The sequence below is a fragment of the Pholcus phalangioides genome, unplaced genomic scaffold, assembly GCF_987345545.1.
Source record: "Pholcus phalangioides strain wild (caught in Gottingen) unplaced genomic scaffold, Ppha-v1.0 ptg000020l_1, whole genome shotgun sequence".
NCBI lineage: Eukaryota > Metazoa > Arthropoda > Arachnida > Araneae > Pholcidae > Pholcus > Pholcus phalangioides.
In genome coordinates, this window is record NW_028301613.1 from 4,815,409 (window position 1) to 4,842,037 (window position 26,629).

Below are 26,629 nucleotides of genomic sequence, written 5' to 3' on the forward strand. Positions count from 1 at the left end.
TTTCTTTCTTCATTTCATTTCTCAGCGCTGTACAGTTAATCTTAGAACTTGGTCAACGCTCTATTATTTTTTTGACTGCCAAAGTTAGTTTCCAAACATGCCAAAAACGTCAAATAATAATGTGGCAGGTACAAGCTGCAAATTAAAGCATAACTTGTTAAGTATGTGTAGTAAAATTTAACTTTTAAAAGATCTAGAACGTGGAACACCAGTACAAATGCTGTGTGGCGAATAGGGATTCAGTAAATCTATTGTGTTTACTGTGTTTACAACGGGGGTGGGTGGATGTGCAATCCTTTTCGTTAGCGAGAAGTGCTGTATTTCTACCACTGTCAGGCCCAAAACTTTTATATATATAAATATATATTGTGACCATATTGCCCGTATTTTACAGGACATTCTTGTAACTTTTCCCGTACCAACCGTTTTTTTTATAAAATATCTTATTTTTTCCATTATTTTTAACAAGGCTTTGCATTATTTTCATGACTTATAAATTAAATTATAATAATTATGACCCCATCATAATTAATTATAGTCATATAAATATATTCATCTCGCATATTTATCACACATATACTTTGTTTGGATGAATTAGTTAGCCTTTGCCAATTCTTTTGACTAAAATTGGCAACTTCGCATGCCTTTGATATTTTTTGGCTGTAATTGAGTTTTGCTTGCCTTAGACAATTTTCTTTATAATTGTCAAACTTACTTGAATTTAATCGTATTTTTTGCTGTAATTGACAATTTTACTTGCCTTTTACAATTTTTTTTTTTTTTTTTGGCTATAATTGGCAAATTCTCATATGAATCCTAATTTCCTGTATTTTTATGAAGGAAATGTGATCAGCTGAAAAAATGCAGAACACTTTTTGCAGGATGGAACCCCTTGGCAGGCTGGAAGTTGTGCACTTCAGTTTACAATCTTCAGTAACAAATTTTTTTTTTTGGATTTGGGCAATGCCTACAAAAAATGTTAGAAGAATAAATAAAGGGATTTTTTTTTCTGCAGATAGCTTAACAGTATATAAATTTCTGGTTTAAAATTAAATTATCTGCAGGGCTCCCACTTGTCTTATTTTTCCGACTTTTTTGAGAAAATATCCTATTTTTTCATCAAATATTGTCAATAAAGTTCATGTAACTTTTTTTTAAATGAAGAGGGAATCGTTAATATATTGCCAAATAATACAAATGTAACCGATTGCAATTAATGATTCCACCAAAGCAGAAATTGTATCATTTTTCAGGTTATTCAGGGGTGCATATGGACCATTTAGTTTATTAAGTTTCCTTTTGCTTAATTTGAGGATTTAAAAAGTCACCAAAAACTTCTATCCAGATAGAAAAAATAATTTCGTATTTATTACTTCATTGTACAGTAACTAACATTCATCATTTAAAATTATAGTGTATATTTTGTGTATAGGTGAAACAACAATTTGCATAACAAAGCAGTTGGATACATAGCCCTATTCTAGGTTTTATGTGATTCTGATGCTACCCAATAGCATTCTATTGTCTTCCGTATTTTTAGGGCATGCAGAGACATAAACAATGTTCACAAAACTCTGAAAAGAGCTAGAAATAAAAATACTTCATTTGTCGAAAACAATTACACTGGCATATTAAATGGTAAAATGCAAACAAATTCCTTTAAAAAAAGGATGGACAGCGCAGTAAAACCATCTGGTCCACCTTGGCTTATTTACATCAGACTTTGTAATTTATAGATTTTGCACTGTGCTTTTGAAAGTGATCTCAAAGGAGCCTCATTCTTAAACTTGTCTTCATAATTTGCTATGCATCAAAGAAGAGAGTCGACAGACTGAACTTTGAAAGACTCCTTAAAAAATAATAATAATGTAAAACTCCTCTTAACAGCCACCCCTCAGATGTGATCACCTGTCTTTTATGGATGGATTTTTTTTTTGTCTCGCTGGTGCTCACTTAAGAGAAGTTTCACTATAGGAAAGAATTATCTGTCATTGCTAGTATGCTGTTTTGGACCCAAAATTGCTTTTTTTCCAAGTAATTTTGCTTTGGCTCGATGGGATGTTGAAATGATGCTATGAAAAAAAAAATCATTTTTAAAATGTTTTAAAAAATGAAAATAATAAATTTTTAAATTTTTTTTATGTACAGTGATTATTTTGTCTGTGGTGGTGGTGGGGGGGGGGGGTGAAGAGCACCCAAGCCTCTGTCGCACTTTTTCTAACTTTTTCAGTGGGGCTCTGCATTTTTTATTTTAAAGATGTATAAGCCTATTGTGTTTTAATTTTTTTAAAGGAAAATGTCAATAAAAATGCCCAGAGGCATTATATGCAAAAATATAAAAATATTAAATGTGAAAACTTAAGAAATAAATCTTGATCCATAACCCGTAATCACCTTGGTCTGAGGAGTCTGGATTAGCGAGGTTCTACTGTATTTTATTTGATTCAATATGCTTTTTCTTTTTGTAAGTTCTTTCTTCCCCCCCCTTTTTTTTTAAATCTGAAAATCAACAACGTGTCATTTACAATCCTAGATACAATTCATTGGTGAGGAATTTGTGAAATGTTTGATGGGGAATCATAATGAAACACACAGGGAGATAAGTAAAAAAATGATGATGAAGAGAAAAAAAATATGATTAGCTGAAACAAAGGAGTTTCAATATTGAGTATCACCTGTGGGAAAAACCATAGAATCAAAGTATGACATTTAGAGGAACAGTTTATAAGAGGAGATTTGGAACTGATTAGAATCTTCTCTTATATGCTGTAATTGAAGAGCACATTCATGTGAGAATTTACTGGTGCATACTTTTTTTGTGAACATTTCTGTTTCTAACTTTATTTTTCAGTGATCAAATACTTTAATTTTAAATAGTTTCTTTAGGATAATGTTTCTTCCAGAGACTTTTTTTTTTTGGTATTTGAGACTTGTAGATTTGTTGACTTGGATAATGTCATGAAAACATATAATTAAGGTGTAAATTGTTGATAATTGAGCGATACTAGATTTTAGCTACTTGGAATGCTGTATAATCAAAATTAGTTATTGAAAATGGGTCATATATGCAGCTAGTTCTGAAAACAGGTGGTTTGAATGAGGCTAGTATTTCAATAGCAATGTTTGAATTTTTATCCTATATGACTATATATTGAAAAAACACCATTCTGTTATGTGAAATATTAGAATAAGAAAGAGTTGTCTCTTAACCTTTATAAGAGGCAATTAGAAATAATTAAACACACCCCCCCCCCCTCAAAATGCCATATCTTTTTTAATGAAGTAGGCTTTTTTCCGATTTTCAGCTGGTACAAACTAAGGGGTATAGGGAAAAGAGTTCCATTGAGAAATAAACTTTACAAACTATCAGAGCTTGTCAGTGCTAAAATAAGAGGCTCTTATGAAGACTAGTTATCTCGTCAATGCTGCTTAAAGGGTTAAAATTAACAAATGTTTATTGAAAATTTTCCATTCTGATTTAGGATCTTTTTATTGTTAGAAATAAATATTCATTTGTGATTTATTTGTAATTAGTCATTCTAACAGCTTATATAAAAACATCATCAATGTGTTTTCAAATGACTTACTTTTGCTAGAGAGAGAGTCACCTTGAATCTCAGTGTGTAATGTCATTGTAAAATGTTATCTCACAGAAGATTCATCTGTTGGCAAGAAGCTTAGAAAAATAAGCAGAGAGGTAATATAGAGTCCCCGGGAAGAAAATGTATTTTCAGACCATAAAGTTTAGTATTTTATGTGGTAAAACCTTCCAGAAATGGTCTAAAATGGAAATTAATAGTTGGACATTTCTTTGAACAAAAAATTATTTCTCTACATAAGGAGACTTGAATGACATGCCATCAACATTCATTCTAAGTTTTCTTTATCTGCACAGACTGAGTGGGGGGGGGGGGGGGGGGATGCCATTACATGCAAACGATGAGTTCATTTATTTTGACTGCTCATACAGGGTGTCCTGTAAGTCCTAATTTGTCCTTTATCTCATTAACCATTCATCATAAAGGTATGGTTGTAATTTAAAAAATGCTCAGCATGTGTTCAAAAATCATTTTGTAACAGTTTTTTGAGAGTGAAAATATAGCGTGTCATAAAATAGAAAAATTTAAATTTTTATTCAGTCCTCGTCATCTAACTTCCAATCATAAAGTTTTTGCCGTATCTCTCCCTAAGCCGATAATAAAAGTTCCATGTTTTTAAGGGCAATATTTGTTGAAATCGTTCAATTCAAAAATTGGAGAAAAGCTGGGAAAGAACCGCATATAAATGAGAAATGCATTGTCAGTTACTTTATGCTGTTCTTTACCAACTTTTCTTCGATTTTTGAATTTACATATCTTGGAGGATATCCCCTCCATAAAAAAGAGAGCAACTATTTTCTGTTTGGAAGTTAGAGGATGTGGGGACTGTATAAAAATGTAGATTTTTTTATATTTTATGACACTATTTTCACTCTCAAAACTGGTATGAGTGATTCCTGAATGCATTTTTAAAATTTTTTTTTAATTAGAACCACACCTCCACAACGAACAGTTAATAACATAAAAGCCGAATTAGGACTTGCAAGACACCCTGTATATGGGCCTGCACAGCTTAGAGGGGGAACTTCATCTATTTTGATGGTCAAGTTTCTGTTAAGAAATATTGGTATGGAACTGATGAAAGACTGTGTTTGGTGAAATCAGTAGTATACTGTACCATAGGCGTTCTTCTCATACTCTAATTTAGCAATCAAACATAAAAAATTTTGGATGCCAATGCCAATTTTTTTGTCATAATAATCTGGCACCTGGGATTTGTGAAGCCTAAAAGAAAAATATTTGTTTATATTAAACATTTCAAGCGGGTCTATTTAGCATGTTATATAAAACCTTTGAATTTTTTATGTGAAATGATTGCAGAATTAAATTTATTAATTGCTTATTTATTTATGCAATATTGTTGGCCTTTCACAAAGGCCAAAACAAAAGGACACGGTGGATTTACACATAGATAATTTGCGACTTTGAACAAGAAATCAGAGATCATGAGGGAGTCAACAATAGTGGGGGGGGGGGGGGGGGGAGGGTGTTTTTTCCATTATACTATGGTATTAGGAAAGAAACTGTATTTCAAAGGGTCAGTATAGGGGTAAAAATTAGTTTTAAATTTTTTGGAGTGGTCAAGTCTATATTGGTGACATAGGTAGGCTTAGTCAGAATACTGGGTGTATCGAAATTTAGATGACCATGTACCTTATAAATATAGATGACCAGCCTTATAAATATAGCATGTCTAATTGATAGATTTTTTAAGAAAAGAATCTTTTTGAGATTTTGGTTTTAAAAAGGCTATATTCACATGCCTATACTCACCTTATCGACTCTTAAGAACAACGCAATGCTAAATCCCAGATAGTCCAATGCAGTATGTGTGACTATATTATAATATTTATTGAATAATAATGTAATTTTTCTCATAATCTTTATATTTCATGTAATCTAGAACAATATTTCGATTGGTCATTGGTTGTTTGAATGTTTTTCACATGCTTATGAAAACTATAATATAAGTGTGTGGTATCTTATGGAATTAATTTTATTCAACAGAGCTCAAAAGCGTATGGATAAAGAAATGATATGTGGCCAAAGAATATCAGTGAATTTACTAAATAAAGGTGGTGTTGGCTGGAATGATTGCTATGCCCGAAGGAGTTTATTCAAAGACAATAATGAGACCTGTTCGAGTTCAAGCCTCAGCAGCCGGGATCCTTCGCCTCTAGCATCCAGACAGGAAACCTTTAGAAAGGACAAGGGAAAAGAAAAAAAAACGTTTGTTTTTCCGACTCCACCTATACTCGACGATTCCAACCTACCCACCGTATTGAAATCACCAACTATGAATAGATCTCCAAATTTCTACAAGGCGACAGCGAATAAATCATCGTCATCATCATCGGACAATCCTTCGATCCAGCTGTTTGGGAAAAACTTGGAATCTTTGAACTTGGTTAATTTTCCCATCAAGACTGCTGCTTCTAATGTTGCCAGTGGTGGTGATAGAACATCACAAGACAATCATATACGACCATTTTTTAGTGGCGTCGAAAATGGCAGTTGTAATAAGAGTGTGGGCAAAGTGACTCCTTTCCTGAAGCAAGGAGGCATGCAGATTCCTTGGAAGTCATCTGACGGTTTCAGGATTCCGGAGGCATCTTTGAGTCGAAACAACCAAAATGAAGCATTGGGTCAGAGGATGCGATTCCAACCTATTCGCAACAGTAATCTTCTAGCAGGCCAGAGCTTCGGTTTTGGTTTCCGGAACAGTGAGTTAAGTAACCACTCATGCGATGCTAACACCCTGAACTCTTCTAATTGCTACCAGTGGCCGAATCAACAGCTTGCTGCGTCTCTGTTGAACTCGTCAGCAGCGCTGTATAATGAATCTTCTGCAGTTGAACTTGTCATTACGAATTTGGACCCAGTCATAGAGGTCAATGAAATGAAAAACATTCTTCAGTCATTATTCAGGGAGCATGTTATGGTGAGTTCATTACCTATCATCTATTCAAATATGATAAGTAAAAGTTTTCCCCCCTTTTATAACTGTGAATATGCAAGCAGTACACTGAGTAATACAAATGATTTTTATTTTTTTACAAAATCTGTTTATCAGCCTAGCCAGTGTTCCTCAAAGTGTGCATCGTGGCTCCTAGGGGTGTCACCAACTTTTGTCAGAGGTGTTGATATGAGCTGGAGATGTTAATTTGTGTGCCTGTTTACGCTTTGAAGTGATTCTTATACAAGTGAAAACATCTATTGAACACTATAACTAGGGAACCGTGGTGGTATAAGTTTGAGAACCACTGGTTTAGCCAATAAAAAATTGTTGTTAGCCTTTTGAACTAGAAAATTGTCTTTCAAACTAGGATCCATTCAAAGCAAATAATTAAAAAAAATAAATATTGGGAAAAAACTTACAGCATGAGTAGCATGACCATATTTCCCTTAAAAACAATACATATAAACTCAGGTGTGTCCCATATTTTATTGGCCATTCCAACTTCTTTATACAACTGTCCCATTTTTGTGCAATGAAAGTTATTTAAATTGTAATCTTTACTAACACATCATAAAAAATATTCATGTCACATATTAAGGAATGTAATTTTCTGTGTTTTCTTCAATGAGATAAGGTTTTTCTAAGTATGAAGGTATAATTTTCATTTTAACTCGCAAGCATATTGCTAATATTAATTACAAAAGTAGAATAATTTTTCATTTGGTTAGAATTCAACTACGAAGTCTGGGTACGATACCCCAGTCCACGTGGAGTATCATCATAGACTGGGTGGTAGATGTTCATAGGCTGTCATATAAAAAGACACCACTCTGTAATTTTAGGGACGTAAATGTAGAAAAAATACACCCCAAACCTATTATTTGAAAGAGCAAAAAACGATAGGCCCCTGAAATTACTAAGCTATAATTTGATAAATGATCAACTTTTTATAATTTTTTCCTGGCGTCAGATAGAATATTTTACAAGTTTAATACATAAGGTGGCCATATAAATGAAATTGAGTTGATGAAAGTACCCTTTTCACTCCAAAGGCAAAAACGTGAGTCATTTGTCGGTCCTCAAACAACTTGATGATTATTGCACGTTTATTATGTGACTGTTGGAAAGTGTGTATTAGCCCAGATCAACAAGGTACTCGAGTTTGATACCAGATTATTCCTAGTTAGTATCTTTCCTGACTTTGGTATTCCGTCATGGCAATAAAGTGAGCACAAAACGCATGTGACCATCCAAGATGTCGCTACTACTTACTTAACTGTTCATGCACCTCGTACACATTCCTATGCGGAATTTCTAATGAATCGGTACTTGCTGGAATGTGTGTTCTGAGTGTGTGTGGCCCCTAACATATTAATGTTGTCAGAGCTGTACTTGTTTCGTGGTCTTGCTGATGGTGTCATCCATCTTCTATACTTTGAACTGAAGTGAAGATGGTAAATGCTTGAATTTTCATGTTACGAATATCGCTGAAAAAATAATATCGAACAGTGCTGTTTGGAATTGGCAATAAATTGTATTCATCAGTCTAGTTAGCCCTCATATGCTGGAAATAACCATTATAACCATGAAACAACAAAAATCATCAGCAAATGTTGGAGAAGTTATTCAACATTGTTACTATTAATTTTAATCGCATCGAAGTTATTCTGTTAATATGCAATTTAGTAATCAGATAATATATAGAAAGTGATATCCCTGATTTGCATAAGTGGTATTGACACGTATGTTTCTGTCATTGTTTTTCATTTTTGTGTGAATTTTTCACTGGATGTGTTCCCTGGAAAAAAATTAAAACATTGCTTATATATAGATGTTCAATCGATGTTAATCCTCACTTGTGTTGTGTGATCACTTCATCGTGTATAAATTTCCCAGGCATGCATTGTCTCATTAACAATTTTAACAGTCGATCATCAAATTCTTTGAAGCAACATCTAATAGCTTCATTTTTCTGTGGAACTTGTAACAACAGTATGATTGATTGTAGTAGAAAATTCTCAAAATTCCTATAGATTTTACAGCTCATTTTTTTCATCCCCAAACCTTAAAGGTTTTGCACATACGAATTATCTACCAGACTGGAGGTAACCCGAAGGCGGTGATAAGAGTTCCGTCCTTCCAAGATGCACAACTTGCTATAGCGAATCTTCAGAGAAGAAGAATCGGACGTAGACGCATTCTGATATCTCATGCCAGCAATGACAAATCGCCTCCTTTGCACATTCTAAAGTAAGGAAGTTTATACTTCATTTTAATTATTTCATTGTTGTTTTGGTTTTTTTTTTTAAATTTTGAATGTAATTTTAGTTTTCTCGACAAGAATTTTTTTTAAAAACAGGTTTTACCATAGTACAAGCCACTATGTCAAGATTTGGGGTGGTGTCATTATACATCTTACATATTAAAAAAAATTTATATACCTCATATGTGTCTGGTATGGTAGCCCTCTGTATTTATATATGCAGGAACGTAAAAGTGAAAAAAAAATTTGGATTGAAGAAGAGAGGGGCTTACTGTGTCATTTGTTACGTGCATATAGCTAGAGTTCAAGTTTTCGTGTCATGTTCTTTTAGTAAGAAGGGTGTAAGAGAAAATGATTCTTCAAGCAAGAAATGAGACTTGGCTATGTCATGTCACTTTTGCCAGTTCTATGTTCTTATTTTCTTTTAGGTAAAGCAATCAAAAATTTATTAAATTAGCATCATTAGCTTCAAAAATTTCTTGTCACTGACTGAGCTTTCACAGCTTGCTTCTCCCTCTAGATAATAAATCGCCCGATGTGATGGTATGTAGTCAAATCTCATCTGAAGAATCTACAAAGATTATTGTTACATAAGACATACATGTACCAAGTCTCCCGAATTTCTACTCTATCTCCTGGACTCCCATAAAATTCTTTTATCTCCCAAATTCAACCCGTATATTGTAAAAAAAGTCCCTACATTTAAGGAAAAAATTATTCCTCAAGAATTTACCAGAAAAAAAAACTGCTGCTTCATATGCATTGCATAAATTGTCTCCATTTCGTCAAATTGCGAAAAAAACATCTCATTTTTAGGAGAAAACACAAAATTCACTAATCAAGAAACATCAGTCCGGCCTTTTGAAATCTAAAATTGGCACGCGTGTGTATCTGTTTTATCCATATGTCCCATTTCGGGCCTGGCAGATTTTTTGGTTTGTAAGATTTGATTTTTGAGTCCATGTTTAGCGATGACTTGCATGATGTCACGGTTTTTGCAATGGGAAAAATCCCTAAAATTTCCCTTTTACTAATGGAAAATCCCTAAAATGTTGAAAGATACCTTTTACATTTATTTTTTGTATAGAATTTGGATCCGCGCGAAAACCTCCCAAATTCTCATTTTCCAAAGTTGACAGCTATGTTATAATACAAATATATTACAAATATATATAAAAAATCAACAAAGTCTTAAATGACTTCTTGTTTAATTCTTTAGAAGTGAGGTTGTCTCCCTGTTAAAAGATATCCCGATCAAGCGCCTACCTTTTTTCAAGTTCAGAGAATTGTATGAAAGCAGGTGAGAATTTTTTTCTTAATAGTTTTTTTAAGCGAATTCTTGAGAAAATTGTGGTGTTATATTCATTATTTATTTTTTTATTTAGCTAAGTGATGAATCCAAAGAAAATTATTGTTTGAATTTTTGTAACGATACTATCAATAATAGGAAAAGAAAAAGGTTAGCTTGATTAAAAATCTGCTTTAGTTACATTATATGCATCACAACACTTTAAGTTAGCAAAACGTGTGCTTGCTAGCATCCTCTACCACTTTCACATTTCATTTCCAACCACGCGTCCAATGACAAAAAAGTCTGGACAATTTTTTTTTACTCCTTATACATAATACTGTATGAGTTTGTTATCATGTTAATTATATTTTAATAGTAATGATAGATGCCACCTGTTATCTGAGATTTTTTTGGGTTCAAGTTTTTTGAAGCCTCTCAAAAATTAATTAAAATTTCACACATCTTCATTGTGAGAGTCACCAGAAATTTGGCAACATTAGATGGCACATCTTAGATTATTTAAATTAAATCTCATTATATTACTTTACAGGTACCATAGGGCCATAAGCATGTCTGATGTGTATAAAATCCGTGATGTGGTAGAGATTCAGGAAGATTCCACTGGCCGTATAGTGTGCTTAAATTATGATGCCCGTAATACATCATCTCCTACTGACTCTGAGAGCTCTCAGGTAAGTTTCTAATCATGCTTTATTTTATGCAAAAATTCTGCGTGCAGTAACTTTTTTCCTGTTGTGTGAGACAATTATTAAGCATAAAGCTTATTATTTTTATATCAATGTACATAATGTGTTTGTATCATATTTCCTGTAGGAACTCCCCGCACCAGAAAAGCCATACTGTGTGCTTCACTTTCAGCCCCCTCAGTATCAAGGCTGGGCCGAAGAAGACTCTTTGCCTCCATTGCCTGATGTCGTGATCTCCCTTCATAACCTGACTGTGGCAGTACATACTTTGCTAGATACACATAGAGGCTCGTTGCCATTAATCAGGTATATTAGAAAAATTATTCAAATTCATCATGTATGAATTCATCATTTGTATGGATGCTGATCTCCGTACATTGTTCCATTTATAAGATTACCATCAGCACCAAAATTTGTGATTCCAAAAGAAATGTTCGTCAGTGATTGGGAAGATATCCTGAAGAATACTCATGAAGATTCGTCCATATATATTGATTTAAATAGTCGCTTGTGTTTGAATTATACTTATCAATTTATATTTTTATTAAAAAGGGTACAGGGTCATAATCATAAAATTACAGAAAGAAAATGCTTTATCTATTGAGTTAAGGACTCATTAACTTGAAGGACTCACCATTTTCAAAATGGTTTTGGTCATTTTCCATTCTATTTCCCCATACAAACAACTTGATATCAAACATTTCAAGATATTTCTTGTTGTTGAACATTTTCCTGCAATACTATTTTACAGTACAAATCTGCCTTTGTGTGTATGTAGGACTGCAGGACCAACAACCGGTTAAATATTCTTGTAAATGGGTTCTTTTCTATCCATTTACTTCATTTTTCTTTTTCTCTGTATTTTAACTCTTTAAGCGGCATTGACGAGATATCCCACCTCCTTAAGAGCCTCTGATTCTAGCATTGACAATAGTGGGAGAGGCCATTGCCTTTCTCAGGATCTGCTCAGCATTGACAAGCCCAGATATTTTGTAATGTTGATTTCTCAATGAAACACTTTTTCCCTAAACCTTTTAGCTTGCTGGAAAATGCAAGAAAGCCTGCTTTATTAAAAAAATATATGACATTTCAAAGGAGGTTTAGTGATGTCTGCTATGCTGTTTAAAAGGTTAATGAACAACTGTTCTTTTTTTTCAGTTTCTGTGCCTGTTACCAAGCAGATATTGGCCCACTTCCTGTGGCAACCAACCAGCCTTCAAATTCAGCGACTGGTGATAGCAGTACATGTCCCCGACCCCAGCCAAAGGGTGTACCAATGGAGCATTTGATTTCATGCATAGCAGGAGTTGAAATAGTGAAATCAAATCTTAGCTTAAAAAGAGTTCAATGGTCTGAAAACCGAAATTCAACCCAAAGTATGTGGTTTGTTTTTTTTTTTGTTCCAATTGTAGTGCTTATTCTTTTTTGTTCCAATTGTAGTGCTTATTTTTTTTTTTAATTATTGTTTCTTTAATCTTGGCCATCTCGAAATCTCTTATTTTAATATCTGGCAAAATTTAGATATCAAAATAAGCGATACAACCAGCTGATAAACCCAAAAGTGAAAATTTGCGTTTTCATTTTTCTGGCATAATGGGGACGATATATAAAAGGAATTTTATTGAGGTTACTTGCAGCTCTTATTAATACTTAATTAGAATTTAAGCCAGTCTGGAGCAAATATATTCAGCTCAAGCAGCTTACATGAACATTTTGTTTATTAGTCAACAAAAGTACACATTAATAATATTAAAAATATGGATGAAAACTGAAATTAATCAGTTCAAGTTTTTTACTCTTCTAGTTTTAAAAATCAGTTACCATGAGCAATAATTAGTGATCTTTTCTGATGTCCCTTGTATGTCCTTTTTTGACTATCCTGATGTACTGTTCACCAGGACTTGACAAATCTCAGGCACCAGGTTGCCGTGGCAACTAAAAAATTGGTACTGACCTAAAATTTTCTATGTGTGATTATGAAACCTGGGGACGACAAAAAAATTTCAAAATGCATGTCACCTTCTCTATGTTCGTAGACATGTTTAAAGGCTTTGAAAAACCAAAAACAACATTATTTTGTACCATTTTTCTCTAATAGATTATGAGTTCTGGGTTCCTAAGAAATTTGGCTGGTGCCTGATTTTTTTTTATTTGTTAAGCCCTGCTGTTGAAGTCAAAAATAGTGTTTTTTAATAAGCCTTTACTCTCCCAAGGACCTCTCAGCTCATCACAGAGTGAACCAAAGACCCTTTTAACTGTGACATAATTGCTTGTGATGAAGTATATGGATTTTCTATGATTCCCTTTTAGTTTTTGCTTTGTTCTGAAACAAATCCTACAAGCTCCTTAGCAATCTATGCCAGACACAAACCCTCTGGTCCATTGAACCTTTTCGAAAAAGTTAGGGTACGTCTACACACTCATGATATGCATTGCCTTTGAACGATTTTCTGAGACCTCATATAATGTAAACAGGGTGACATGCTGCAATGATTTATGAGGAAAAGCAACACTCATTCTCCCGAGGCTCCATTTTTTCTCTTTACATCAGAGACTTGCGTTACACCTTGAGGATCTTGTATAACTATAGCAACACAGTTACAGTTGGTTTATGCATTGGTGCAAAAAGTAGAGAAAAGAAAAAAAGTCAAGCATTTTTATCTATCGCTCCACTGCACAAAGAAATCTAGTATGCTAATGTAAAAGTTCCTTAATAGTCTGTGTGTAGAACATACTGTAAATTATATATTACTCAAGAATATGAGTAATGAATTAATGTAATGAGAAATCTTGTTTTCTTTCATGTTGAGTCAATCTCATATGTTATGGTTTCAATGGATTTAAATTTTCTCTGTTTTTTAGTTAGGAGTATCAGTCCAGCTTTAGCTGGACCACTAAACACTTTTGGTAGAGAGGTAATTGAGCTTCTGAAGAATCAACCTCGTTCCATGGTGTTGTTCCGTAAATTCATCCCTGCTTACTATCGTCATTTTGCTAAACAATGTAGAGTATCAGATTATGGGTTTACGAAACTCATCGATCTTCTGGAAGCCTTGCCTCATATCATACAGGTATGTCCACATACAAATATTTGTCTCCTTTTTTCTTGCGTATATTATTTTGCAACTGTTATCTTTTAATGAGTGCTAATGTGTGTAGTGAAAGACTTTGTTATGTGAAACGGTTTTAAGTTGATAGTACCTATATATTGCTTCTACCTAATCTATAGTATGTGTACACAACACACTTGTTTATCTCTGTGTGCATTTCAACAGATATTTCTGTCTTAAAGTGAAATGCTTTGGGCATAAAGCTTGTGTGAATATTTTCAAATGTACATTTAAGGTTCTTGGAGAGGGACAGAATCGCCTAGTCACACTGACTTACTGCGCCCAAGTGAAACGGTTTGTGAACGAGTTGATGACGATTCTCAAGTCATATTCTAGTAAGCAGCTGTCATTGCCAGAGTTACCGGCTGCATATGAGCAGTACCTTGAAAAGCCATTCATCATTTACAATTATGGTGTTTGTTTTGTTGAAGATTTGCTCATAGAAGTACCAGAGAATACAGTTGTTGTATGTATTATCTTCATTGTTTTGTGGTTTTTCTTTATTTTTACTCTTTCTTATTCTTATAAGCAGACTTTTGTGTTCAGTGCATAATATATTTATAATGGGAGCAGTTTTGTGGGGTGAATTAGTGCATATTCTATCACCTCAAAATTCCAATTTATCGACATTCATTCTATCCCAATTACTTGATCCCTGGATGATTAAGGTTTTACTTTATAGTATCAAATACAGTGGATCCCGCTCAACAAAAAAACCTTGAAACCTCCTTTTCAAATTCTTTAAGCCATTTGTCTATCTTTAACTTCTTTTTTAAAATATTTTTGTGAAAACAGATTCAGGGCTTTTTGACCACCCTGTGTATTGTATACAAGACAATGAATACTGTTAAAATACACAGTTAAGTAAACAAAGAAAAAATGAGCTAAGCTAAAAAATATATACAGTCAAACCCCGATTTAACGAATCAGAAGAAATTGACAGTTTTATTTGTTAAATTCGGTTCAAATTGATCAGGAGCAGAAACACACATGAAACTGCAATTTTCAAAAGCTACTTTCGTTGGGGTTGACTTACAACTTATTTCTGACAACAGTTAAAAAAAACTTAAAAAATAAAGTCAGATACACAGGGCTCGGCACGGGTCACTTTTTCCCCTAAAAGTCACTTTTTTAGAAGCTGGTCACTTTTATTACCTATTTTCGGGCCCAGGTCACTTTTTCCACTTTTTTTAGCAAAAAAACCTCAGTCTCGCGCGCTTTTCGGCTGTCAGTGTTTTTCTTTTCTTCAAGGAGGAACTTTACCGGTTCAAGGTCGTTAATTTTCTCCCTCCCTTCATTGAACTACGATCGTACAAGGAACCCCTATATATATATGAAGGCGTCTTTATCTTCCCGGGAGCAAGCATACCGTGTGACGTCAGCATAACTTGATTTCAAGGCGCTTGGAAAGAAAGCTCCTTATAGTTAAGAGCAAAGCGTATCAATAATTTGTCTAGCGTATTTGTCTAAGCGTATCAATAATAATAAGTCTTTAATACGCTTTGGTTAAGAGTCGTCATTTTATGGAAAAGCCGGTCGGAAAAAAATAGCGTAAAAGGCGTATTTACAACAAAGAATTTTTTCCCCTCCTCTACTACCATTCTTTCTTATTTCCCCACTCGTTCTTTCATTTTCATCTTATTTTAAAATTGATCCTTTATTTTATTTGTTTTAAAAAGTTTTAGTCCTAAGGGCCGAATTCCTTTCTTGGAGCATCGAGCAAGTTGCATTTGTTGTTTGTTCTATCGTTACTTTCATTAATTTTTTTAAATATTTGAAATGACGATTTAAAGGCTCATTTACATTGAGCGAGTTTATAAAGAGAGCCCGTGCAGAAACTAACTTACGCGCAGCGGGAGAATACCAAAGCGCGCATATTAAAGATGCGTACTATTAATACGTATTAAGCGTATTATTAGTACGCTTTGGAGAATACTCTTGTAGCTGGCCAACGTTAAAGAAGCTCGCAAGTATTTTGAATTTACTTACAATAAAATAAAATATCATCCGACTGAAAATCGCGATCTATCTAGAAATAAAATTCGTACTATTTTTCTAACTGGATTTAAATCTCAGCAAGAAACCGTAGCCCCAGATATGATCGAAAGGAGAACTATTTATGATAAGATCACAGAATCCTGCAATTCAACGTTTATGGAAGGAGGACGTCACTCTCTGCTACCATACGAAGGTTTTTAACAACTGGCTGTTGCGAAGATATATTTTGGAAAGAGAGAAAATTTCAGCTGCCCCTGCTGGGAATCGAACCCACGTCCTTTCACTTTCCGGTTGAATTTTCTCTTTCCAAAATATATCTTCGCAACAGCCAGTTGTTAAAAACCTTCGGATTCAACGTTTAGTTTAACCAAATCAGATGAAAATTGGTCATCAGGCTGATGAAAACTCAGTTAACGTGCATACGAGCCGTACATAGAGGCGGATTTAATGGTGGGCACACCGACCGCGCCTTTGGCTCCTACTTTATACTTTTTTCCTAATTTAAGGGGCGCAATATTAATTTTTTTTTAAGCCCGGGCCGTCAACTGACCTTTATCCGCTTCTGGTCGTAACTTTATTTAGAGCATCTTCACGATGCTGATTGTTGACTTAATATCGACATATTGCGCTCCATTCTCGGTGTTGTGTAAAAAAATCCCCTTTTCAGACCTCGGAAGTTATTACAACGTTTTTGTGTCGAGTCGCTGTTATGACCGCAATAGGAGAGGGCGGGGTCTGGTTCCACGGGTGCCGAGTTTACTCTTTTTTCCGTTATTAAAAATGGATACCGGCCCCAGGCGATAGTAAATTTTCGTACGTACTTGCGGCCCGGGTTGCTACATACCGTGATCAAATCCAAAACTGGGGGGGGGGGGAGGGCAATGCCTCGAATGGAATTTTTGATGGAATGGTATATTTAAGAAAAGGAAATAAATTCCTTTGCAAAATTATCGAATTTCACAGTCAAGGGGCAGTAAAATTACATTTCCCCTCCAGAAAAAATATCGTATTACGGCCATGGTAAATCGAGTGCCACGGGTGGGGGCGAATTCACTGTTTTTGTTCTTTGAAAATTACGGGAGGAGTCCGAGCTAACGTGGCGACTATATTCGCGCTAAAATAGGTAGCCCTGACAGCAGCATCCATAAACTCTATCAACCGCATTTATAAACCTCGTATGTCGTTGATTCGATTTTTGTGTTCGATTTTATCCTAATTTTCCGTATTTCCCGATATATTTCTATCGATTTTCGCATATTGCCGCATATTTGGTTGATTCATGTTATAAATTATATATTTTTTTGTAATTTTATGTTCCCTTTGTCAGCCATCTTGAATTGACCGCCGCAAAAACGGCGATTGGTTGGCGCGGAAAAAAGTCGCCACGTTGGTGCTTACAAGGTTCATGGGAAATTTACCGGGGAAGACCGCGGAGTCTTTTTCTGTTAAAAATTACGGGGGGGGGGCAAAATTATATTGTTTCTGGGTAAAGTAGTAAATGTTGTTTTTGCAGGGGTGTATGTTGTGTGTAAAAAAAAAGGAAAATATATATTTACAAATTTTTCTCTCAAAAACCAAACAATTTCAAAACTGATTTGTTTTCTCCCTCACCCAAGGGCAGTATTATTTTGGAACCTCCTCCGCCTGTAAAAGAGTAGACCCACGCACCCTTCCCAGTCCAGCCATAGGTGCAGATAGACTTGAAGGTCTTAGAGGTGCGGCAGATGACAATTGATATACATCAGTAGGCTCTGCCATTGACGTTGGGGGGGGGGGGAAGGATGGATTGCCCTCCCTCAACGTATAAGGGGCCGTTCAAGTATTACGTAAGCAAATTTTTAGCCATTTTTGACCCCCTCCCTCCCCCCCTTGTCAGCAAAATTTCGTCATCAGCTCTGCCCCTCTGAATCCTAACTCATATTTTCATAAAGGGTAGTTGATGGTGTAAGCATTATTGAAACCCCCCTCCCCACTTGTCATCAAAAGTCAGCAAGTCATAAACCCCCCCCCCCCCCGCTCCATCGATGATGACGTAATACTTGAACGGCCCCTAACAATTAAAATAATTTAGTTAATTTAATAATTTAAATAATTTATTTAATTCAGTAGTTTAAGTAATATTTTAATTTAATAATTTAAAATAATATTGTTAAAAATGTAATTTTAGTTTTTTTTTAAATCAATCATTATAGTAAATTTCTTAAAATTTGTTGGAAGATATTATACAAACCTAATTATGTAAATCAATTTATACTAGTTAAAAAAAGTTTGAGTACATTTTGTATACTGTCATTCATAGCATAACATGAATGAAAAATCCACTTGAATGTAGATTGGACAAATTCTCTCATCAAATTTTGTGTTATTTCATTTTTTTTTTCCTTCTTTGAGTGTGAAAATTTTTTCCCGTTTTGAAGTTTTTCCTGCTTAAATTGATTTTAAGATGGGTTGTGGATAGCAATATGGGCCATTCAAGTATTATATAAGCAAATTTTTAGCCATTTTTGACCACCCCCCCCCCCCTTGTCAGCAAAATTTCGTCATAAGCTCTGCGCCCCCCCCCCCCCCCGAATCCTAACTCATGTTTTCATAAAGGGTGGTTGACGACGTAAGCGTTATTCAACTTCCCCCCCGTCATCAAAAGTCAGCAAATCGGAAACCCCCCTCCCCCCCATCTATGATGACGTAATACTTGAACGGCCCCTATGGGGGGGGGGAGAGAAAGGCATTACTACTGTTACTTAGAAAGGATGTAATGTTACTCTCTCACACATAGTTGTTGATAAATTTGATAAGTTATTCAAAACTTTTCTGGTTAGCAGAATGCATTCGAGTTTGATTTATTTCACACTATTATATGTAAAAAAAGCAATTTCGATGAGCTCCATTGAAATACAAAGTTTAGTGAAAACTAAATTCAATTTCAATTCATTCAATTTGGTAATAATCAAAATTCATTGTCCATTTGGTCTCTTTCTAAAATTATTTTGGTCACTATTGGGTCACTTTTTAAACATTTTGGTCACTATTTGGTCACTTTTTTAAATATTTTGGTCACTATTTTCACTAGTTTTGAGGCCATGATCCGTGCTGAGCCCTGGATACATGAGAAAATTGCTTGATAGAAGTTTGTTTGGTACGTCCATCATCTCTCTACCAAATTCTGTCAAAATTGTAATTTTTCCGCTAACCAAAAAACATTCTCTTCAGATAACCCCGCCATTCTTTGCTTGTCAGTACAAGGATCAAACTTGAAGTAAATTTTCTTTACTGTTGTAATTGTTTTCTTTACAGCACAATGTTTTATGGTATCAGTGTACACCAGTCGGCCAGTGATACCTTATCAAGCTCACTCTAAATGGCTTTATTGCTTCATTTACTCAGAAAAGAACAGATTTCTGCCCTGTTTTGTTTGTCTCTCAAGAAGAGCTAAGGTCAAATCCATAGAAGTCAAATCTTTGGATTGTGCTTTTGGGTGACGACAAATACGAAAAAAATTGAGGGCAGTTTGAAAAAAAGTTTTTATTAGTTAAATAGTGGTTTGACCTTTATTTGTGTCAAAATTTTGGAAAAAAAAAATGTTGAATCAAGAAGTTCTCTGAATCAGAGTTTGTTATATTGACTGTGGTTCATAGTAAGTGAAGTATTGAAGCTCCTCCTATATCCTGAATCACTGTTGTAATGGCATAGCCAATGGGAACTAACAATGTGACATCAAGTTTGCTTTCATGTGAAATTCATTGGTACAATCATGCCCATGTGGCCATGGGTACAAGCTGCATAAAAACTGGTTGATGTCCAGCTTTAAAAATTACCGGTGTGGCTGTAGCCTTATGCATTGTGGTATTGATATTGATTAGTTTCTAGTTCAAACTGTAGATGATGTGAGGGTTATAGTTATAGTTTATTTTTGCTTACGAAAGTATACTGTAAGTTATTATACAAACTAGGAAATTGGTTCATTTCGATCGTTTCATAATTCATTTCAAACATTTGAAAATGATGGAAATACTGATGTTTGTTTTATTTCTTAAGGTTTCTACTGGTGGTGATGAAAGAATCGTCTCTTTGCCTAAAAGAGGTGAGAGCATTTCTAATTGGCATAATCCTTTTTTTAGTTGGATAGTCATAAATGTTTAGTTGTGTGCATGAATGAAGAAAGCAACAAGAGAGGTGACATGTTCTGTTAACTTCTAACCCATGGTTATTCTGATATGCAGCTGTAATGAATCAGTTATTTACTTTTTTGATCAAAATAGAAAAGTGCCTCCTGTAAATTGTTAGTCTCAGAAAGAACCGATGAAAAGGGCAAGTACGAGGAAATACGTAAAATTTCTAATGTATTTCGACACATTATGGGTGCCATCTTCAGAGCATTCTGACCATGATGTTTTTGACTTAGACATATTTTTTCCAGTTGAGCAACCAGGAGTTAAGATTTGGTAGACAACTCAAGTGAGATCCCTGGTCAGAGTAATAATGTTATATTTATCCTCTGAAGATGACTAAGATGTCAAAATGCATTAGGAATTTTTCATATTTTTCTTCATATTTGCATTTTTCGTTGGTTCTTTCTGAGTAAATTGGACAAAGGTTCCTTAAACAAATGAAGGTTTATTCTAACAGTATTCAGTCAAATTTTGCTAAGTCTAATTTACAGTGGTCAACAAACACTTAGACTTATGGGAAATTCTGATTTCAGAGTGGGGGAAAAAATAGATTTACTAAAATAACAGTACTATTTACTTACATATATCGTATTAATAAAACATGACAAATTACTGGAGATGAAGAAATTTGAATAATTTAATCATATTTAATTATCGAATGAAAATATTTGGAAGTAAACTATAGACGTACTGTATTATAGGAAGAACACTCGTATAAATGGAATGAATTATAAATAAAGTGTATACAAGATTGTTTTTCTGTCAAAAATAGTGAATTTTAACTGCCTGTCTCTTCTTTCATGAGAAAGCCATTCACTTTTTTGCAAGCAGAACAATGAATCTACTGAATCTATTGCTAAATAGTAAAAATTTGATTACTTAATGCTATTTTTTAAATTTCTCTCATTCCCGAAAACTTCGACTTAAAGGAAGAAAACTCCGAGTTATACAAGGGAAAATTCTACCTAAAAATGTGGAAAAAGTTCTGGGGCTCAGCAAAAATATCTACTTAAACAGATATTCAAGTTATCTAAGTTTGACTTATTACGAATTGACTATTTGCTGTTCCATATGAATTGTTTAACTAAGCTCTTCTTAGTCCTAAATGTACCAATTGAGAAACAATGCTTATGATGGACTGGGAATTTTTTTAGCTAATGCAGTGGTTATCAAACTTCCATGACACACGGTTCCTTTGCCTAATTCATGGTTCATCCGTGGTTCCTTAGAATGGTTTAGTAGATATTTTCTTTTACACAAGAATCACTTTAAAACATAAATAGGCACACAAATGAATATCTACAGCTTACTGTGATGCCCCTGACAAAGGTTGGTGGCGCCCCTAGGAGCCGCGGGTGCACACTTTGAGGAACACTGATCTAACAGATAAACCATCTTGATCTATACAGATTTTTAAATTCTGTAAATTTTATATTCACAGAATTTTGCTCACAATCAATTTCATATTTTTTTTAATTTTGATATTTTTTATTCATGATCATGGTACAATAATTTGAATATTTAAATTTTTTCTCGTATTTTTCATCATAGATGTATCTTGACTTAACTAAAAGATTAATTACCTCAGTGTAAAATCTTGTGTTTCAGAGCAAACTCCTGCAGAAGCAGAACGTGTGAAAAAGTTTTCAGAGGAGGTCGTAGAGCTTCTGAAACACAAGCTGACGTGCAGCATGGCGTTCGATAAGTTCATTCCGTCGTATCATCATCACTTTGGCAAACAGTGCCGTGTATCAGACTATGGCTTCACAAAGCTCATAGAGCTTCTTGAAGCTACAAATGTTGTTGAGGTATGAACATTTCAACCTAACATTTAATTAATCTGTTTTTATTTTCTTTCTAAGCCATAATAAAGAATTTTTTTTTCCAGTGTTACTCAGCTATCTCATGAAAAATTTCACTTAAAATTCTGATCATGCTATATGTGTATTTAGCGCTTATGAAAACTGAATTTCAAAGTATATGCATGTTGTTCTTTACATGAGGGGTGATCTTAATTCATTATAGAATAACCAGCTGCCTTTTCGGATGTCTCCGTTGCCATTTGTTTTTTTATAAGGCCCAAGGCAGGGAAGAAGGATGTTTATTTGCTCAGTGTTGTGTGACATTTGCATAATAAAAAGTTGAGGGCTATTATGTAGTTAAATTTTCAGCTAATTTCAGTCTGTGGCTTTTCCATGTCTAGACTTATTGTTTCATCTATTTCTGTGCTTGACATCTCCAGTAGGCAGAAAAACATCTGAATGTATGGGGGATGTGTGCTAGTGAAACTGATACAATACATAAGGACCAACATCGTATAGTAGTCATAATTGAAAAAACACTGTGCAAAACCATAAAAAAACTGATCTTGGATAGTATTTTGATCTGACTTATTATCTTTACTGAACTCACAAGTGTGTGAATGTCATTGTAAGGTTTTAGTTCCTATTATTCAACTTTGAGTTCGATTTTGTACGAGCTTACTAGTGTAGAATCATAAAGCAACTCATGAATGCACTATTAACCAGAATTATGGCTTTTATTAAGTATTCATGGATCTGGCTAATTTATGCAATAATGTTGAACAACAACTGTGCTTTCTGTTTTCTGCTTTTTTAAAAAAGAAAAATTGATAACAAAGCATGGATCCCCCTTTGAAAAACATTAGGCTTTTGCAGCTAGTGTTTGCACTAAAGCAGAAGGATATCAAGCTGTTTGGCCATTGAGCAATAAAACCCATGTTTACAAATATCTCCAGTAGATAGTAATCAAGTGATGTGAGGTTGGAGTATCAACTAATCACAACAAAGCAGTATAAGTCCAGTTAGATAATTGCAAAAATACAGACGTCATGGCTCCTCGTCACTGATATTAGTGAAACGTTTCACTGCTCATTCATGATGACCAAACAGCTTGAATTCCTTTAATCCTAGTGCATGTTATCTTCCTGTTCGTAAAATTGAAGAGAGCACTATGGTTGAAAAAAAACACTATTATATGAAGATGAAACGAAGATGAACTCCATAGTTCTTATTTTATTGTGAGATTTTATTTGTTTTACACATGCTATCTGTTCTTTGATGCAAATAGATCACCGGTACTGGTGAAGACAAGGTGCTGACCCTTATCGAAGAAGAGCGCAACAAGGTTATAGCAGACCGTCTCACTGCTGTGCTAAGAGCTCAGCCGAATAACATGATTGCTCTACATATGTTGGGGCCGGCTTACATCGAGATGCATGGGCACGTCCTGCAGCCGGCTGATTACGGTGCGGTAGACATGCCCGATTTGCTGAGGAAGCTCACTACTTCACTGAGGGTGTGTTATGTCGCTATTGAAATTAGTATTGAAAGTATTTAGCTGAATGCTAGTGTTTAATGATTTCCTAAGGGATCTATTTTGCATGAAAAAATTTTTTCTTTGTGTTACATCATTGTTAGAAAATGGATCATTTTATGTTGAATGATTCTAAAATATCATTGATTTGAATTTGTTTTGTTTTAACCCTTTACTGATTCTTGAAGGATAGTCAGCGATCTCTGAAAATAACCTATTTTTGCTTTCTGAAATTGACTCGTCCAATCTTTTACTGCTCACCTAACCCCCATCCTTTCTTACCATTCAGTTCCTATATTGTATTGTTACAAAACAACATTGAGTTCCATTGCGAAACTTGAGTGGAGCTTTTGAAATCCAATTGATGGGGCATCTACTCTTGTCTTTTTCGTTCTCGCCCCTCTTGTAGTCATTCCTCCCAGCCCTTTCAAAATAATCTCTTATATACCCTTCCCCCATCTCGGCCATATTCTTTGTAGAGCGGTCTACGGCAGGTAAAGAGTTAAAATTACTGAATATAAAAATTTTAGATGTTTAAATCTGTATAATTTGACTGATATCCATCTCATTTTTCCTCTATTTTTATGTGTTATAGATCGTTGAAGGTTATGCAGGTTCGATTGTGACAGTAGTGGATAAAACATTCATTGATCAGGCCTCGCTCAGGACCCGCAGAATTCTGATGGAGCAGCCACATGGTGAAATGCCTTTGAGCGAGTTGAACAGGTTGTATCAGAAGCGATATGGCCATATCATTGATCTATCAGTTTTCAAGCATGAACTCAAGGATGTTGTCAAGGTATGCAAAGCTTCTTCGCATGCTGTAATTTCCCGTGTTTAATCTGTAGTTGCAAATTCTGCTGCTATGAACAAAAATATGATCGCTATAATTCACAGTGGCCTGTATGTAATCCGCATGTAGAAGTTTTATTCATTACTAGAGGAAATCTTAAGACATGAAAGAGGTTGTTGTCCCGTTTTTTAAAAAGAGAAATGTTGATTTTTAAAAAAAAAATATTTCTATTCCAACTTATAGAAAATAAAAGCTGCAGATAATATGCAGTGTTATATATGTGATTCGCTCTAAAAGATTCAGATGTTCACACCAGTGCTGGCTTAATGCATGGGCCCACCCGGGCATGGCCTGGTGGCCTCAACAGAATACCCCCCCCCCCCCCACCAAAATGAGATCTGGTTGAAATTTTCTAGAATTTACCTGGTAGGGCCTCAGAAAAAATCACTTGGCCCAGGGTTTCATGATGCTATTAAAACGGCCCTGGTTCATACTAAGAAATTAGGGTATAACCTGTGGGGATGATATGCAGGAAAATCAGTATGAATGAGATATGAATGCAAGCTGATTTCCCCCTTTGAAAAGTCTCGCCACAACAGGCCTACAACGGTACAAATATTCAATCATTGCACTTCACTCATAGTTAGAAAAATTTTTGGCAGATGGAAACACTACACATAACAAGCATTACACAGTCACTATTTCACATTAGGTTCATAACACGTAAACGCACATACCAATTAGTTAGAAATTCTGTAGAGGAATGTGGACGAGGTACATGTGTGATTTAGTAGTAGTAGTATGTGTTCAGCCTAAAAGCCTGTTTTGAGAATAAGTAGTGTATTTCAAATGCTGTAGTTTTTTTTTTTCAGTGTAAAATTTGCTTATATTTGAGTCTCAAGGTTTGAGAAAATTACTGAGAGTGCAACTTGATTAGTCTATATCAGTAGTTCCCAAAGCTTGGGTCACGATCCCCCCCCCCCACAGGGTTGAGGCAGTGGACTGGGGGGTGGGGGGTCGTGAGAGATTGTCCAAAATAAAAATGTCCAAATGAGAAATTTATTTTAATTTCTTGCAATTTAAATAAAAATACGTCAAAACAAAAAATACCTTTATACGTTCAACTGAACTACTTACTGTGTATCATATAATTTAATTTTATCAAATTCTATTTGTAATTAATATGTTAAGTTAATACTTATACATGGTGACGTGGAAAGAATCATCCGATTTCAAAATTAAGTAGGTATTTTTGAAAATTTAAGAAAATGGAAGAAAATTAAACTTCCCTTCCGGGAATCAAACCCACGTCCTCTCACTTTCCAGGTGAGCACCCTAGACTACAAAGGCAACGAATATCTCAGTCTTTCCTTAGAGCTCGCTAGCTCTGAATGAGACCGTACATGGACGATCCTGTTTAAATAATGGCTGAATGTGAGTAAATTAGAATAAAGTGATTACATTTTGATTTCAGGTTGAAGAAACCAACACGCTGAAGTTGATGCCTTTACAGCTGCTGGCCAGGGACATGATGATCCTTTTGGAAGAACGCAACAAGCAAATACCCTTCAATGAATTCGAAATGGCTTTCCAGGAAAGGTTTAAGACTCCGATTCAACCGAGCGATTATGGGTTTGTCAGCCTAAATAGTCTACTTTCGTCATTGGGCGAATATTTCACAATAAAGGGTAGACGCCAGAAGCGCACTGTTAGCATCAATTCAGATGTTTCTGGTATAAGTTGTTTCATTCTCTCTCTCTCTTTTGTCCCTCCTTGTCATAATCGTGCTCACTTCAGCCAATTTTGGTTTGTTCTTTGGAGAAAATAATGATTGATTTTTCTGATGGAATGTTTCTAGGAACACCCTTGCATGACTCACAGAAGCTCAAATCTGAGAGTGGTTCATCAGCTGCTAAATTATACGAGGATCATTCTAATACGACAACAGCCACCACTGCAACTACTTCGACCAAATCAGGTTAGAAATTATGGGGTTTTTTTTTCCAGGATTATTTTATATAATTAAATTTGATGAGGGGTAGTTGTTTCATTCTATTTGTGGGGATGGATTTTTATTTTGCTGCAACAGGGTTTATGACGTTTTTTTTGTTCTTTTTGAAAATCCAGTAATTGATGAATTTAAAAAGGAAAAGGGGAGCTTGAACTGCTTGTTCTAAATTGATTATACTTGCTTTAAGAATGACTATGATAACTGTTCAGGTAGGGGGTTGATTATCTGTGATCACATGTCTGGTTTGAGTGTTTTGTCAAGTTCTGGGACAAAATCTGCAGACCTCCTGTCAGAATGGTAGCCAACAGCTCCACCAGTAAGTTGCCCATATTCTGGAATATGCTGCCATTATCTGGAAATTTTAATTCATCGATGTAGGCTCATCGCAGTTGC

At 34.8% G+C, this 26,629-nt stretch overlaps 1 protein-coding gene across 2 annotated transcripts in view; it reads left to right on the forward strand.

Moving 5' to 3' along the window:
• Marf1 (meiosis regulator and mRNA stability factor 1-like protein) overlaps nucleotides 1–26,629 on the forward strand; it is a 46,904-nt gene that overhangs the window by 16,974 nt on the left and 3,301 nt on the right. Inside the window, exons 8-21 of one of the 2 annotated variants that reach the window (XM_089248490.1) lie at nucleotides 5,607–6,540; nucleotides 8,630–8,808; nucleotides 10,041–10,121; nucleotides 10,663–10,804; nucleotides 10,947–11,125; nucleotides 11,978–12,195; nucleotides 13,682–13,890; nucleotides 14,165–14,395; nucleotides 19,963–20,008; nucleotides 21,705–21,904; nucleotides 23,187–23,414; nucleotides 24,028–24,231; nucleotides 25,700–25,958; nucleotides 26,084–26,203. In XM_089248490.1, the coding sequence (XP_089104616.1) occupies nucleotides 5,607–6,540; nucleotides 8,630–8,808; nucleotides 10,041–10,121; nucleotides 10,663–10,804; nucleotides 10,947–11,125; nucleotides 11,978–12,195; nucleotides 13,682–13,890; nucleotides 14,165–14,395; nucleotides 19,963–20,008; nucleotides 21,705–21,904; nucleotides 23,187–23,414; nucleotides 24,028–24,231; nucleotides 25,700–25,958; nucleotides 26,084–26,203 (3,230 nt within the window). The remainder of the gene's footprint in view (nucleotides 1–5,606; nucleotides 6,541–8,629; nucleotides 8,809–10,040; nucleotides 10,122–10,662; nucleotides 10,805–10,946; nucleotides 11,126–11,977; nucleotides 12,196–13,681; nucleotides 13,891–14,164; nucleotides 14,396–19,962; nucleotides 20,009–21,704; nucleotides 21,905–23,186; nucleotides 23,415–24,027; nucleotides 24,232–25,699; nucleotides 25,959–26,083; nucleotides 26,204–26,629) is intronic. The other variant, XM_089248491.1, reaches the window with a different exon arrangement.